Genomic DNA, 15,453 nt, shown 5'->3' with positions numbered 1-15,453 from the left:
GCTGTTGGATACCTTTTTTAGCTCTCCTTTTTCTTATGTGCGGGGAACATCGATGGCGATATTTAGTGTGTTTTCGTTTTGAATTCGAAGTGTGCCAAGTGGTGATATCTAGGAGACTTGTGATCGGCAGAACCTCTTGACCAAAATGTTTTCGACGAATCCATCAATCGAGAAGTACGAGTAAACCAAAGCAATGACCGTGAAGGGGTAGCATATCGTCCATCCCCTCAATAACATAGCATTGCGCGCGGTCCATCGATCTTTATATTCCGTTACGGCACATGCTCGTCCTGCTTCATATTCCTAAGCCTCCCTCTGGCTGGATTGAGTTTCTTTATATAAAATCGGGGGCCGCAACCCTCTGTCGACAAGTATCAGATGAGAGACACAGGAGTTCACTCAAGCCACTTCTTATGTCGGATCAGGGCCTAGATATCTAACACAGTTGGAGATTGATTCAGCCTCAGGACTCCATATTGGCACGAAAGTTCTCGGGTCAATGCATCTACTGGAGGTTATCTCGCCTTTGAGCCTATGTAGAGTGTGTACAATCCTGTCTGGTTGACGTGGCTGTGGGGCGCATTTCTGAGACTATGTTCCTGCAGTAGCAGATTCAGGGGAATAACATGACACATACGGGGATGCCCATGCTCATGACAGCTAGCATAATATTCAAGCCCACGGTAGATAAGGGAACGGTTAATATAAGATCCTATCTTATATGTATATAGACAGGCCTCTCCTACCCTAATTCCTAGAAGTCTAGCCTAAACTCAAGGTAAGCTGCCTTCCTAATAATCTCTCATATAGCTATGTACTAACAGCATAACCTCATGCTAGCAGATGAAGGATGGAAGCCACAACGGCCTCATTAGAGTCTCGGGTAGGGCTCCGGATCATCTTTGGATTTATTGAAGCTTTCTTTCCAGAGCGCAGTTATTATCAAAGGATAGTTTCATCCTAGCCAGACTAGGCTAGTAGAATTGGTAAGCTGATAAATCGAGCTGCCATTGGTCTTGAACTGACCAGGCTAAATGTTGTCAAATACTACCAGGTTTTCTCCCACTTTTCTCTTTCGTGTTCTGATCCTGACACGAAGGCCTCTCAGCTTGCACGGGATTTACGCAAATAAATAAACCACCGACCTGCTGTTCTCTTTAACTCATTGCCGTGGTCATAGACGAGAAATGTGCCTCGCTCAGCCACCTGCGTAAGCAGCCAATTAGAGCAACCTTGACCATTAGAACTAGGCAAACGTGGCCGTGCAGGTTTCAACCGAAAGGCGCTTCAACTCCGTCGGACCTGGCTTTCTTGAACAATCCTTTTAGACCCGAGGTCTGCGCCACGATAACCTCCTAATTCTAGGTAGAGCGAAGACCTGTCTCCCGGTGCAAAACATGTCCTTCGGCTTCAGCGTCGGCGACATCCTAGCCGGCGCAGGCTTGGCATACAGGATCTACGAAGCCCTCTCCGAGACAAAGGGCGCATCGAAAGCGTACCAACGGCTTTCGACGGACCTTCTCGGTGTCCACAAAGTCTTACTACAGGTCGGTGAGCTTCAGGCGTCGAATCAGCTCGCGCAGTCAACGCTGAACGCGCTCCTGTTTCTCACGACGGGGATCAACGAAGCCATGGAGAGTTTCATGCTCGAACTCGAGCGGTATCGGGAGAGTCTGGCAACCAAAGGTGGATCGGGGAGTTTGCTTAAGGATACATTCTACAAGGGGAAGTGGACTATCAGGATGCCTGATGAGGTGCGCTCTACTTTGGCCATGGAAATCATGATAGAGGTACTGTACTAATATTACGTTCGCTGGGCACACAAGTAGGCTAACAAGCTGCACACGACGCTTCAAACGAACCTGATCTCGTTGAGTATTCTTGTCCAACTTGCTTGCTACTTCAAGTATGACTCCATTGCAGGAGGGAAGGGCCCAGAATGGGTACATTAATAATAACTCCGGTTCTATCTAGCACGGGATATGATTCCGGACTATCCGCAACACTCCAGCCATGCGCCCCCCATGGCCATGCCACTGGGTTTTCCGACATAAATACCAACGCCTTGATCAGCGCCGAGATGGCACGCACTAGGAGCCCAGGTAGGTATCGAAGCGCCTATTGCTCTGCGGATACTAGAGGGACGGGACCAATACGATAGGTCCGGGAGCTAACTATTTCTCTTTTTTTCTGTATAGACTTCAAAACGGCATCACTGCCCGCGGAATTCTTCCGCCCGGGCCAGGTCTTGTCCGTCAGGATCACGACGCGTCTCGACAAGGACAGCGAGTCATCAACCCAGCGGGTTCTGTGGCTCGATTTGCCATTGGGCTCCGCATCTGATTTCAGGGAGAGGCAGCACTTGCGCGATCGTCGTCGACAGGAGCGATTGGAGCAGATTCTCCAACTGCCGCTGGCTGAGATGTTCAAGTATGCCACGCTCGAGGCTGATGGCCAGCAGGTCGGGTGCAATATTTGCAGGGATCAGCGTCACGAAGACCGTAAGTATGGGAAGGAGGAGTGGGTGGCTGAACACTTTCGGATGTGCCATTTCCAGACATATCAGGCGCTGGCAACGACAACGACCGCAGGCGATCACAATAGTCACAACGGCACAACCGAGAGGATTACTTTGTCCTTGGATGACATTAAAAAGGCTGAACCGATCCTCTCAGACAAGGAAATCGTTCAGAGCCTGGATCCTGATGGCGATCCACCAAGTAATGCATATAGCCCCTGGACGGGTGCCATCATGATCCGCCGCTTTGTCGTCGTCCGACAGGGCACGCGTTCCAGCCTTTGCTTAGGCATTCATACGTAAGATTTTAGTCTTGTTTTGAACATTTGTAAATCACTGGTCTGACCCATCCAATATTTAGATATGCCGGAACCGGCTGCTCCTACCAGCCCGACCAATCCCTCTTCGGGATCCTGCACTCGTCAAAAGAGATCCCGCCACCAGTAGACAAAGAAACCGGCATGCGCCTGATGAAGCCCGTCCGCCTGAAGGCCGACCACCCGTCCACGACGCTACCGAGCACCGCGCGAATCCACTACGGCCGCGTGTACGAAGTAAAACACGACGTGCAACTGAAGAGCATTGGACTGATCCATGATTCATCTATGGAGACGCTCTTGGAACAGTTCAATGGCTCTTATACCTGCAGAGGGGTTCAGACCGGGGACAAGGTACCCGCAGGGGGCGACCAAGTACCGGAGACTGTTACAGACTCGACCGTTTCTCCGGCGGACGTTGAGCTCGTGTGTAGTATCAGGAAGGATGTGAACAGGATTTTGGGGAAGGATGGCCTGCTCGGAAAGCGGGCGCCGAACTTTTCTGTTGAGAGGTTTTCCGGGATTTCTGCTTGAGTGAGAGGGACATGGATGTCTGGCAGGAGAGGTCTTTCTAGCAATCCATCAAGGATAGGGGGGAGGAATGCGTATCCTGCTTTCATTGGGCTTAAATGCCGAAGTTCTCTTCCAGCTTTCATGGGACTCTCCGATGTCTCGCTAAAGCCTTATGCGTAATTTCGGCCTTGGACAGGAACAAGGAAGTGTTGGACCTCCACATCACAAATTACGCCATTGCCTCTGCACACCGTGGGGCGTTCCGCAATACCCGCAATACCCTTGCGATGCGACAAACCTGAACACACGTGAGTCATGGTCAATTCATATACAAAGCGCACACGATCCTATCGTAATCATCTATCCTACCGACTATTCCATCGCGCTCTGCACCCCTAAAGCCAACATGATGCCATCAAAACTGGAGCGAGGCCAGGGTAGCCCCGAGAAACCCCACCAAACACGATCAATGGGAGCAGGAAAGACCATTCCACCTCCATTACCGAATTCAAACCATTATGTCGTTGATTTCGACGGTCCTGAAGATCCGACCCATCCTCTTAACTGGACCCTGGGCATCAAGTAAGCCTCGCTGCCCTACAATCTCGCACCACTTTGCGATCCTAACAGTCCAGACTCTACAACTCAACAATTGCCTGTCTCGGCACCCTTGTCGTCTCGTTCACCAGTGCGGTATTTGCCCCCGGCACCACCGGCGCAAGCAAAGCCTTCGACGTCGGCCGCGAAGTCGGCACCCTTGGTACAGCCCTTTACGTTCTCGGATTCGCCTTTGGCCCCTTGATATGGGCGCCAGCTTCCGAGTTGATAGGACGGCGTTGGCCGCTCACTATAGGCATGCTTGGAGACGCCATTTTTACCATCGCCTCGGCTGCTAGCAAGGATATCCAGACATTGATCATCTGTCGGTTTTTCGCGGGAGTCTTCGGCGCAAGTCAGCTCTCCGTTGTACCCGGCGTTCTGGCAGATCTCTATGACGATACAAGTCGCGGCATTGCAATCTCGCTGTACGCACTGACAGTGTTTGTGGGTCCGTTTAGTGCACCCTTCATCGGTGGATTCATCGCAAGCAGCTCGCTCGGGTGGAGATGGACGCTATACATCCCAGCAATTATGGGTTTCGCAAGCGGGATATCTCTCCTCTTCACTCTGAAAGAAACATACGCGCCGGTGCTACTGGTCTCAAAGGCTGCGAGGATCCGCCGTGAGACCGGAAACTGTGCAATCCACGCGCAGCACGAGGAGATCGAAGTGGACTTTGGCGAGATAGTGATGAAATATTTTACGCGCCCGCTGCGGATGCTCGTCACAGAGCCAATCCTTTTGCTCATCACGATGTACATGTCGTTCATCTATGGCATCGTCTACGGCTTGCTCGGGGCGTACCCGTACGTCTTCGAAACGATTTACGGGATGACTCCCGGGGTAGCTGGCCTTGCGTTTATAGGACTCATTCTCGGTCAACTACTGGCCTGTGGATTCATTGTGGCCCATGCGATGCATGTGAGGAGATCGGCGGCGGATGGAAAGGGTCCTGCTCCGGAATGGCGCCTGTTTCCTCCAACTATCGGTGCCCCAATCTTCACCATCGGAATCTTCTGGTAAGGGGAATGACCAAGACGATAGTGGCAGGGCTAATTCTGGAAATCAGGTTCGGCTGGACCGGCTTCACATCCTCAATCCACTGGATGTCTCCCATAGCCGCAAGCGTCTTAATCGGCTTCGGAATCCTATGCATCTTCCTCCCATGCTTCAACTACCTTATTGACGCCTACCTCCCTTTGTAAGTCCCCACCACCTTCCCGACCCTCACATACATCATCCACCACGATCAAGCTCGCTAACGACGATCCAAATAAAGAGCCGCATCCGCCGTCGCAGCAAACATCATCCTCCGCTCCGCAGTAGCAGCCGCGTTCCCGCTCTTCTCCAAACAAATGTTTGCGAATCTCGGTGTACAGTGGGCAGCTACGTTGCTGGGGTGTTTGGCTGCGGTTATGATTCCGATTCCGTTTGCGTTTCGGAGGTTTGGGGGGCGGTTGAGAGGGAGGAGTCGGTTGGCAACGTGAGGGAAAAGGTAGAAATAAATAGAAAATGAATAGAGAATGAATAGAATAGTTGGGTATTTATTTTGTACGTTATACAATGGACACTGCAAAGTTTTATGATTGTACCGAGGAAGAACCCCGAATGGGTATTGGTTGAACTGCATGGGAATGCGGATATATATATATGATCAGCGTCGAGACTCGAACTGATGCTTTATACTTTAACACAACGTAAAACACTTACATTCTAACAGGCCTAGATAGATAGACAGTACGGCCAAATTGAGACACAAAATTCGAACGGTGTTTCCTGTCTGAGACAAGGCGTCATCGCAAGTCACGTGGCAACCCTCTCTTTGATGACATAATCCGCAATTGCCGCAGCTTCCGCAACTTCCACAACCCCGCTCACTCCGAGTCACTCCACTCCACCAGCATCGCAAATGGCATCAAGCGTCGGAAACAGACGAATGCGCATAGCAAGAGCGTGCGATACGTGCAGACAGCGGAAACGAAAATGCCGAGGGAACTTTCCTTGCGACACTTGCACCGAATGGGGCTACGATTGCTATGTCAACGGCGAACACTATCCAGCGCCTACCACTCTGCCATCGTCGGGCGCACAGGCAGGGGCTGCTGCTTCAACAGTCTCTGCGGGTGGTCCGATTAATAATGATGTAGGGTCGCCCCATGAGCCCGCGTTCCAGCTCCAGACGCGTCCGGTGTTATCCCCCTACGATAACAGAAATCGGTCGGTACTAGGAGAAGGACAACATCGCGCAGATACCGCACAGGGCCCGATCGGAACGACTCTGAATACCCCTGCGGGTACGAGTAGCCTTGCTACGCCACCTGAAGTAGCCCGCGCCGCTCCTAGTGCACACACTGCAGTCCGGTCTCTGACAGCGAACTCGGGAGCTGCCTTTGTGCGGAGGATGGGCCTGAAGCTCGATCCCGCGAATGCGCCTCGGCTCAATCTCTTTGGCTGGAATATCGGTGCGCGCGATTTGGCTTCCGCAGCTCCGATCCCTTCTGGTCTTCCGATTGAGGCTATTCTGAGTCGCGACGATATGAGGAAGCTTGCCGACGTGTACATGCGCAAGGTACACACTTGTTATGGCTTCATCAATCAGGTGGACCTGTCACAACGTTTGGAGGCGAGGTGGGAGCCTGGGAGCTCTGGCTCGATGTTTGATAGCGTCCTCGCCGGGATTGCTGCCCTCGGCTTGCTGTTCTCCGAGCGGACGGTCAAAGTCACCGAGATCCTTCTGATAGAGTCGGCAAAGTCTACGCTTGAGAGATACGACGGATCAAGCGCGCCTCCGCTAGATCTCGTTACGGGCTGGTTGTTACGTGTTATTTATATGAGGATGACTGCACCTCCCTACGCGACTTGGCTCGCGAGCTGCAAGCTGATACACCTCATCGAAGCGGCGGGCCTTCACCGCGAAGCCGGCGATGGCATGGAAGGGTCCAGCCTAAAGCTCGAGCCGGTGCTTCGTCGACGCTTACTCGGCATGGCCCAACATCAGAATATGTGGACGTCCTACGACCTTGGCCTGTCACCCGTTCGGTTGAAGACGGATATTCCCTCGCAGGCCCTCGACGCAAATGTGGCACAACGTGATTTCACGGAAGAGCTGTTGGGTCTGCTGCCAGTCTCTGTCAATCTAGATCCCGAGCAAGATCACGACGACCATGACCTCCAGATGACCCTGGTCCAAATCCTCGACCGAGAACACACCCAGCCACCGTCAATAATGGCACAGACAAATGTTGTCCTGTGCATCCTCCGCCGGCTCCATCTGCTGAATATCAACACCTCGCCCACCTTGACAACACGCATCTTGCAGCAATTCAAACGCGCACTGGAGTCCGCACGGACCATGGTAGAAGACTGCTCGCCCTGGCAACACATGCCCAACGTCCCCTTCAACATCATCACCATCCTCCTTGAACTAGACACCTACGCGGCGCTTGAGCAGCTCCCGGACGCAATGGAAACATTGAAACTCGTTGCATCGGCGTACAACACGCCTACGATGCGCGAAGCCTACGCGACCGCGCGACTACTCGTATACCTATATCAGCAACGACGCTTCCACGACGCGCAGGTGCTGGGAAATCTGCTGTCCAGATTAGAGGCCGATTCTGGTAGGACAAGTACTGAGCCCCAAGATGTCCACCCCAACCTGGAGGTCCCGTTCTTGGAGGAGTTGATTTCGGATATACCGACATTGCAGGGGTTTGATTTTGAGCAGTTTTTGAATGCGGATATGGCGGGCCTTGCCCAGGGGATGGACTTTAGTACCGATCTATGATTTCTTCTTGTTCGTCTACCAGGATATGTCCAATCTAAGTACGTTGTGCCTACAGACATGATGAGAATGTGTGAGACTAGTGAATGTATACTGCCGTGCCTTTTTGGTAAATGCCCTGCCCTCACTCTGCGTATGATAAAGTCCGAAGGACGTCTCGTTTGTGATTAGCAACTTGAGTCTCCCCATGACTGTACCTAGAAATACTCGCTATGCTATCGGGCTATAAAGCAGGCTGAACTTCGACAGCGCAGGTGCATTCCTGTTTCTATCGCGCTACTGAACTGCCCAAGATGTCCCTATCCTGAGATCGTATCCATCCAGCATTGACGTCTGATCCAATCGCAGCGGATACGGAAGCGGCCGATATCATTTGAGTACTGGGTGACTCAACGACAAGTGCATGAACGCAACACTCATCGACCACAATGAACCGCAGCGTGCTAGTGGACCACGTGTACAGCAAGTAAGGCTTCGCAGATGGAGAGAACCATTCGAGCGACCAACGGCAGCCTCTACCCCAATAAGGAATCACCACGTCCAGCATCAAAATAAAAATAAAAATAAGGAAGCAAACAAACCTCCACCCGAGGATAACCTTGCATCTTTCCCAGGATTCCCGGCCCAGGCGAAGGGAGGAAATGAGCGATAAGGCTAATACCTCAGGCCCAGCCGGTTTTGCTTTCTTCGTCTCTCCATCCAAACCCTTTGCTGTCGAAGTTTTGCCCGCGAACCTCTCCAGGCTCCTCCTCCTCCTCTGTATCCCTATTCGGATTCCGTCCTTTCCAGTGCTTTGTCCAATTTCATACTCTACGAAATCCTCCCCACTATCATAGCTCGGCAGCGGTCGAGAAGCCACGATGGAGAAACCAACACACATAATCGACCCTGACGGCGAGGCGATCATCGTCCTGCGCACCACCGACCCTTACCTTGCACAAGTCACGAAAGCCGATGACGACGCCGACCCACCGCCAGCACCATCACCCCCGGAGCCGGAAGGAAATGGAATATTTGAAAGAGCCGTCTCCCCTGTTCGCGCGACCAAGTCGGTCTCTCGGAAATCAAAGAAAGGGAAGAAGAAGAACAATCACAGGACGAATCGATCCGCGCCCTCCCATGACCATCCCGCTGAACCTGAGCCCGCACCGGAACCAGAGCCAGTTCCAGATTCCGCCTGGGGGTTTCACCTCGAGATGCCACCGGAGCCACAGAGGGAGTCGGAGCCTGCACTAGGCCCACCTCCAGAGCCTGCGACCGAGGGGAGTTTCGATGAGCTCGAGCCTGCTGTAGGGCACGAACCAGAATGGGTCGAACAGGCTCCCCCAGCGGAGCCTGCAGAGGCCTGCTGGCCTGACGACGAGCCTACTACGCCTACTACCCCTGCTCCGGAAGACCCCGTCCCAGAAGACCCTGATGAGCCTGCTCTAGAGCCCGAGGACGCTCCTGCCCCCGAGCCTACCCCAGAACCTATGGGACAGGTCCTTCGCATCCAAGTTTCTGCAAAACACCTAGCACTTGCCTCGCCGGTCTTCAAACAGGAGCTGCGTGATAGCCTGAAGAACGAAATCCACGCACGCGGTTGGGGCACCTTACCATTCTTCATCCTCCTACAGATCATCCATTGCCAAAACTCAAAGTTGCCACGAGCGCTCTCTCTCGATACGCTCGCCGACGTCGCCAGGCTCGCGGACTATTACCAGTGCAAGGATACGATAGGGATACTGACGGAGATATGGATCAAGGCTCTACCGGAACCCGATACAACGAAACTGTCTCGAGACTTGATGCTGTGGCTGTGGGTTGCGTTCTTCTTTCATCTCGGCGACGCATTCAGCAAGATTAGTTCGGCTGTCCTGTCGTTGGGTGATGGACCCATTGACAGTCTGGATCTTCCATTTCCTTCTGAACTCCTCGGTATGTCCGGCCCCCTTCCCCACCACCCCAAGCATCGTAGGGAATATCCTACTAGGATACTGGGGATTGACTGGCGTGCAGACAACATGGACTACCACCGACAACATGCAATCGAGCAAGCTTTGCGGCTCGTCGACAAAACCCAGGCCTCGCTCCTCAGGACCGACGGCAAATGTGGCTTCGAGTGCAGCTCCATCATGTACGGCAGCCTGACGAAAGAGCTGCATAGAACGGGTCTTTCTTCTGTCCCGATGCGCGTGGCTCCCTTCCCCGGCCTGAGCTACACGCAGCTTGTGCAGAAGATATCGTCGATTCGGTCGCCGACTTGGTTTACGAGATCGCGTGATATATGGGGCCGTGACTACGTTTTGACGCCACACAAGTGTGATGGGTCATCGTTTGAGCAGGTTTTTGGGCAATTGGGTGGTAGCGTGCCGGGGCTTGAGTTGCGGTCTTGTCTTGTGGAGTACTGAGCAACCGAGTCCGTATACATCTTGGGTCTGCTGTGAATGGGAGTAGGCGAAGAGCATCCATCTGCCTAGTTGTTTGTACCCAATGAGGAATTTTGGTTGTTCGCCCTACCCAAAGTAGTCAATCAGAGTTGCCTGTTCGAGTATCAGGCAGTGATATCAGACGCTAGAATTTGTTCGACACACGTGAATGTATTCTGGAGCATACTGTCCTAGTCCAGTGGCGCGGATTCCGCAACACCCGCTCCGCTGCGGCCCCACCGTATGACTCCACGATTATAATTGTGGAGAAGACCCTCTCCCTCCGCAACTTCCTCCTCATCACACACAGCGCAATGCCTCAACTACTCCATCTCGCGAAAAAGCTATCATCGAGCTACCCATGGACCTCAAGCCCCTTGATTATCAGCGCCCCGATGCGCGTAATGTCCGGCCCCGCCCTCGCAGTCGCAGTCTCCCGCGCCGGAGGCCTCGGCTTCATCGGACCGGGTCTGAAAACGCAGAATGTCATCAAGGATCTTGAGGAAGCATCGAATCTAATCCGAACTTCGCCCAAACTCAACACTGACAGATCATCCTCGCGTTCTCAAACTCTCCCCGTTGGCATCGGCTTCCAGCTCTGGGCCGACGACATCAACACCGCCTCATCCGCAATTGAGCGATTCAAACCCTGCGCAGCATGGCTCTTCGCGCCCCGGAACGGCCAAACAGATATCGATACATGGTCTCGCCGATTTCGAGAGGCATCCCCGCAGACCAGGATCTGGGTGCAGATCGGGACAGTCGCTGAGGCGCGGAGTATCGCGGAGAGCAGTGAAAAGCCGGATGTTATAGTCGTACAGGGCGCGGAGGCGGGTGGACATGGTCGGGCACATGATGGGACGGGACTCATCTCACTTCTTCCGGAGATTGCTGATGTACTCGCTGCGAGGGGCGTGGACATTCCACTCGTGGCCGCAGGCGGGATTGCAGATGGGCGCGGTGCAGCTGCAGCGATCGCCCTCGGTGCTTCGGGGGTTGCGATGGGCACGCGGTTCCTCGCGACACACGAAGCGCGCATCGCACACGGGTACCAGGCCGAAATCCTCCGTGCATCAGAGGGCGGGGCATCGACGACGCGAACGCAGCTGTATAACCATCTCCGGGGGACGTTTGGCTGGCCGGAGGAGTATAGTCCGCGGACAATCATCAATCGGTCGTTTGTGGAGTTTCAGGCTGGACGGAGCTTTGAGGAGTTGAAAGAGGCGCATGATGAGGCTGTTAAGAGAGGCGATGAGGCGTGGGGGCTGGAGGGGCGGACGGCGACGTATGCGGGGGCGGCGATTGGATTGGTGAGGCGAGTCGAGGGCGCGGAGGAGGTTGTTCGTGAAACTAGAGGGTTTGTTGCGGGCGTGTTTGGGGAGGCGGGAGTGGCGAAGTTGTAGGTGTACGTGGGTATCACAGCTGTGATGTGGCTGGAGGAGCGGGCGTTGACGAGAAGCAGATCTTGATCGTGGGGCAGAGAGAGGATCAGATGTGTACCGTACTGGGGGCAGCGTACGAGACTTCGAGAACAATCATCGCTCCTTCCCCAACAGTAGTAGCAGCGCAGCTTCCTTGCACAGACTCAAGATGCTCGTTTTCTGCCGCGTCTCTCTACCACGTCAATTGCATCTTTCTTCTCTCGCATCCTCATTTCCACGCTAATCAAATCTATTCGTCGCTCTTTTCACTATTATTTTACCGTCCCATCATTTTATCACCACTATTTCATAATGTCTAGATCAAGTTTCCCGAATTATGTGCGCGAGCTTCGATGGAGACTCCAAAATGCACGCAACCCGTATCCCATTGTCGAGGTGAGTACAAAGCCAGTGACCAGAATCCTGGTCGATGTCTAATGTGCGTCTCACAAAGGACATGTTCGAGGGGTTGCACGACCAGCAAGGCAAGATCAATGCGTCCGCCGCGAGAATCTTAGGCCAAACAGTGCAGATTCATCAGCTCGAAAGGGCGCTGGATGAGAAGCAAAGGCAGCTCGACCGGATGGGCCACACCAAGGTGTCCGGTTACAGCCCCGCTGCACAACGATATGGCTCTGACAATTCGCCCAGGAGCGTGAGTTCTGCTACGTGTCTGTCCTCGTCGATGGGACCTGTATGCATGTAAGTACACCTGGTGATTGTGGTGGACTGTCTTGTGCGCACCTTTTTTTGTCTAATGTACTTAGTTCCTGAATGAGCTACTCTGGAAAGGCTTTGATGGCGGTAATCAAGCTGTCTATCTCCTCGCCCGGGAGACTCTCAAATACCTGAGAGCCAAAGATCCCTCCTTAGACAATGAAACCACTTGCAGGATACTCGTGTGTGCGAATGAGGATGAACTACAACCACTGTACGGTGCTTCTCTCCTGACAGCGTTCATACGAGGCTTCAACAGTAATCGCCTGGCCAACTTTGTCGATGTGGGTGGTGGACACGAAAAGGTTGAGGACAAGTTACATAGTATGATGTACCCTCGGTCTGCCGCCAGTATCTGACGTGCTAACTGTTGTTCTCCCTACATGCAGCCGTTTTACGCCATGACTATAATAACAAGCACTGCCGCCACGTTGTGTTTTGCGGATCCGGGAATGATAAGCATGCCGGTATCCTCTTTCGATTCAGAGGAGATCCAGCCATCACCCTGGTCGAAGGAAAATTCTTTCCCCCAGGGATGCGTGTTGTTGCGAACATCTTTGACACCACCAAGTTCAACGACGTCTTCATGACACCTGTGCCCCAGACCTCGAATGAAGCCGCGGCCCTGGATAGTGTCTCTCCGGATGGAGCACCACAGCCATCTTCACTTAACCCCTCCCACCCGGTCAAAGGACAATCGTTTCCCCTAGGGATGCGTACTGTTGCGGGCGCCTCTGACACCACCAAGTTGAACAACGGCTTCATGTCACCTGTGCCCCAGACCTCAAATGAAGCAGCGCCCCTGGACAGTGTCTCTCCGGATCGAGCACCACAGCCATCCTCGCTTAACCCCTACTCCACGGTCGAAAAGGTGGAGGATCATTTCCGTGTGCACCTAAATGGCCAGGACCAGCGCGTTGATAGCATAATTCCGCACTCAGAGAAAAACACGCTTTCTCTGCTGAGGGGCAGGAAGCTGTGCAATGAGTTCATTCTTCTGGGAGTCTGTCAAGCTAAAGAGACTGACCGATGCCGGTGCATCCACCGCGACGTTGCGTGGACCCGACAGCAGAAACTTGACATCTTATACATCTCTCGGTTAAGATGTTGTGCTTTGGGATTCGACTGCCGAAAGCCAAAGTGCATCCGTGGACACCGCTGTCCTTTCGGTGATAAGTGCAAGAAGGCAAGGTGCGCGTTCACAGCGGAGATGCATATCGTTGATTGTAATATTTATAAAACGTTGTGAGATAGACTCTTTTACATCAGAGGTCCGCCCTTGGTACCTGAGCCAGCTAGTAGTAGTTCTAGACTTAGTCTAATATAGCATGAGTGTGGGATCGCCCAAATGAGAGTCCATTATTTTTTTATGAGTGGGATAGCGTAGCTTGGCAGTCTGGAAAGAAGCTTCTTGGAACAAGACAGAAGAGTGTAATAGGCAGCTGGACTCACTTGTAATATTCAACGACGATGACACGGGAAATGGCCATCAGCTTGACCGATGGCCCTCGGGAACCAGTCAATGCTGCGAAAAACGGGTCTCTTTTGGAAAGAGTAGGTGGATTTCAAGTTTTCAACTACAAATTGAGCTATGCAGAAGCAGCACCTACATTGGTGCTCGGAAACTCGGCAGACAAATAGGCCAGGGTCCAGCGACATTTTCCCATCATATTCTCCAACCTCAACCTCTCTGCACGACCTCCTCCGTCTCCCCAATCCTAACGACATACTTGACCGCCGAAGCCTTGCAGGCCTTCAAATCCTTCAATCCGCCCTCAATCCCAGCTAGCCCCCCAGGCCGGACCTCAACCGGATGTCCCGAAAACCACCCCTTTGCAAGTCCCCTCCCCATAAACTGCAACATCGCCTTTGCAAACTCCCCGTCACCAACCACCATCCCCTCCTTGGGCGGGAGATGCACGGATCCTGCAATCGTCCAGGACATGGTAATCCCCTGCGGAAGCACATAGTCCGTGTTCGGATCCATCGTCGTGACGTGGCCCGGAGCGGCCATGGCTCCGCCAATATGCGTGTGGCTCCCGTGCTCGCCGACGGCGTCGTACGCATACTGAATCGGCTTGCCAGCGGCCGCGTCGCGGATCCGAGTGGAGAGTGTGGAGGGAGACTCGCGGTAGTCGATTATCATGTCGCCTTTTGCTCGGTCGATCAGGGTTTCGACGTAGGGAATGCCTTTTCCTGCGACGACGATGAGCGGGTGGATGTTGGAGAGGCGCGCGAGTTTGATTGCGAATGCGCCGACAGCTGTTGTGCCGCCGTAGATTATCAGCGGGAGGGGATCGGCCGTTGGGTTCCAGGGGAGGGGGAGGCGGAGGTGCTGGTAGAGGCCCAGGGCGGCGGTCATTGCGGCGAGGGGGATTGTGGCTGCCTCTTTCCGGGCCATTTTGTCAGCTTCCCGAATATCTCGAATGCATGTATGGATTGAAGACATCCACTCACCTTCAAAACCCGTCTTCTCGGCAATATGAAACGTCGCAAAATCATCGACAACCGCAAACTCCGCATACCCGCCGTGCGGCGCCATGAACCGATGAAACGCAGCGACTTTGTCGCCCTTATGGAACCCCACCACATCGCTGCCGATTGCTTCAACGTACCCGGCAATATCGTCACCCTGGTTTGTGGGCGGGGCGCCGTCGGAAAGCATCTCGACGGGGGTCTTCCAGTCCTTGGGATTCAGGCCGCAGGTGACCACGCGGATGAGGAGCTGCGAGGGACCCGGGGTTGGGATGGGGGCGTCGTGGATTGTCACGGATAGGTCGCGGTGGACGAGGGATTCTTTCATTGTGCTTGCGGTCATTATGCTGGCTGTTAGCGTTGGCTTTTGTTGTCTTAGGCGGGAAGCGGGGATGATGATGATGATGGGAAATGATGGTCCTGGCAGACAGACTATGGGCTGTACCAGTGCTATTTATCCTGCAGAGGCTCTGGTAGTGATTCCAGCGAAGTATGGTTCTTGCGTTATTTTCCCAGGTTTGCGGCTTAAGACCGGAGTATAGCCCTGTACATAGCGCTATCTTTACAGGACTCTGGTACTCCTTGCTAGTGCAGTTGTTCTGTCTAGATAGCGCCCGGCCCTGTATAGATTTCCTACCCGGCTTTTAGGTCCTTAGCACCGCGCATATCATAGTCGGTCTAGCATACAAAGGATCATGGG

The 15,453-nt window shown here is 53.5% G+C and overlaps 6 protein-coding genes across 6 annotated transcripts; 5 read left to right on the top strand and 1 right to left on the bottom strand.

Annotated features, from left to right (window-relative positions):
- Positions 1-1,397: 1,397 nt before the first annotated feature.
- Positions 1,398-3,369, top strand: BJX68DRAFT_273307 (uncharacterized protein; the record flags this gene model as incomplete). Its single annotated transcript, XM_071047420.1, has 5 exons — positions 1,398-1,754; positions 1,830-1,906; positions 1,975-2,102; positions 2,199-2,817; positions 2,880-3,369. 5 exons carry the CDS (start codon positions 1,398-1,400, stop codon positions 3,367-3,369), a joined length of 1,671 nt encoding a protein of 556 aa, XP_070892305.1.
- Positions 3,370-3,817: 448 nt separating this feature from the next.
- Positions 3,818-7,735, top strand: BJX68DRAFT_259767 (MFS transporter/fungal specific transcription factor domain-containing protein; the record flags this gene model as incomplete). Its single annotated transcript, XM_071043761.1, has 5 exons — positions 3,818-3,930; positions 3,984-4,967; positions 5,018-5,149; positions 5,228-5,418; positions 6,177-7,735. 5 exons carry the CDS (start codon positions 3,818-3,820, stop codon positions 7,733-7,735), a joined length of 2,979 nt encoding a protein of 992 aa, XP_070892304.1.
- An 857-nt stretch (positions 7,736-8,592) lies between these two features.
- BJX68DRAFT_274316 (uncharacterized protein) lies at positions 8,593-10,122 on the top strand (the record flags this gene model as incomplete). The annotated part of the gene is made up of 2 exons (XM_071047635.1): positions 8,593-9,649; positions 9,731-10,122. 2 exons carry the CDS (start codon positions 8,593-8,595, stop codon positions 10,120-10,122), a joined length of 1,449 nt encoding a protein of 482 aa, XP_070892303.1.
- Positions 10,123-10,439: 317 nt separating this feature from the next.
- BJX68DRAFT_250239 (nitronate monooxygenase) lies at positions 10,440-12,164 on the top strand. Its single transcript, XM_071042225.1, has 2 exons — positions 10,440-11,957; positions 12,016-12,164. Exon 1 carries the CDS (start codon positions 10,455-10,457, stop codon positions 11,541-11,543), a length of 1,089 nt encoding a protein of 362 aa, XP_070892302.1. The 5' UTR covers positions 10,440-10,454; the 3' UTR covers positions 11,544-11,957; positions 12,016-12,164.
- Positions 11,874-13,527, top strand: BJX68DRAFT_273303 (uncharacterized protein; the record flags this gene model as incomplete). Its single annotated transcript, XM_071047419.1, has 5 exons — positions 11,874-11,957; positions 12,016-12,159; positions 12,213-12,263; positions 12,329-12,602; positions 12,668-13,527. The coding sequence occupies 5 exons, from the start codon at positions 11,874-11,876 to the stop codon at positions 13,525-13,527; spliced, it is 1,413 nt and encodes a 470-aa protein (XP_070892301.1).
- Positions 13,528-13,610: 83 nt separating this feature from the next.
- Positions 13,611-15,337, bottom strand: BJX68DRAFT_250236 (zinc-binding alcohol dehydrogenase family protein). Its single transcript, XM_071042224.1, has 2 exons — positions 14,736-15,337; positions 13,611-14,666 (listed from the first exon to the last, which is right to left on the bottom strand). Exons 1-2 carry the CDS (start codon positions 15,094-15,096, stop codon positions 13,960-13,962), a joined length of 1,068 nt encoding a protein of 355 aa, XP_070892300.1. The 5' UTR covers positions 15,097-15,337; the 3' UTR covers positions 13,611-13,959.
- Positions 15,338-15,453: the final 116 nt, after the last annotated feature.

This window comes from Aspergillus pseudodeflectus (genome assembly GCF_044049435.1).
Source record: "Aspergillus pseudodeflectus strain CBS 756.74 chromosome Unknown BJX68scaffold_106, whole genome shotgun sequence".
Lineage (NCBI taxonomy): Eukaryota > Fungi > Ascomycota > Eurotiomycetes > Eurotiales > Aspergillaceae > Aspergillus > Aspergillus pseudodeflectus.
This window is presented reverse-complemented; position numbering and strand designations above follow the sequence as displayed.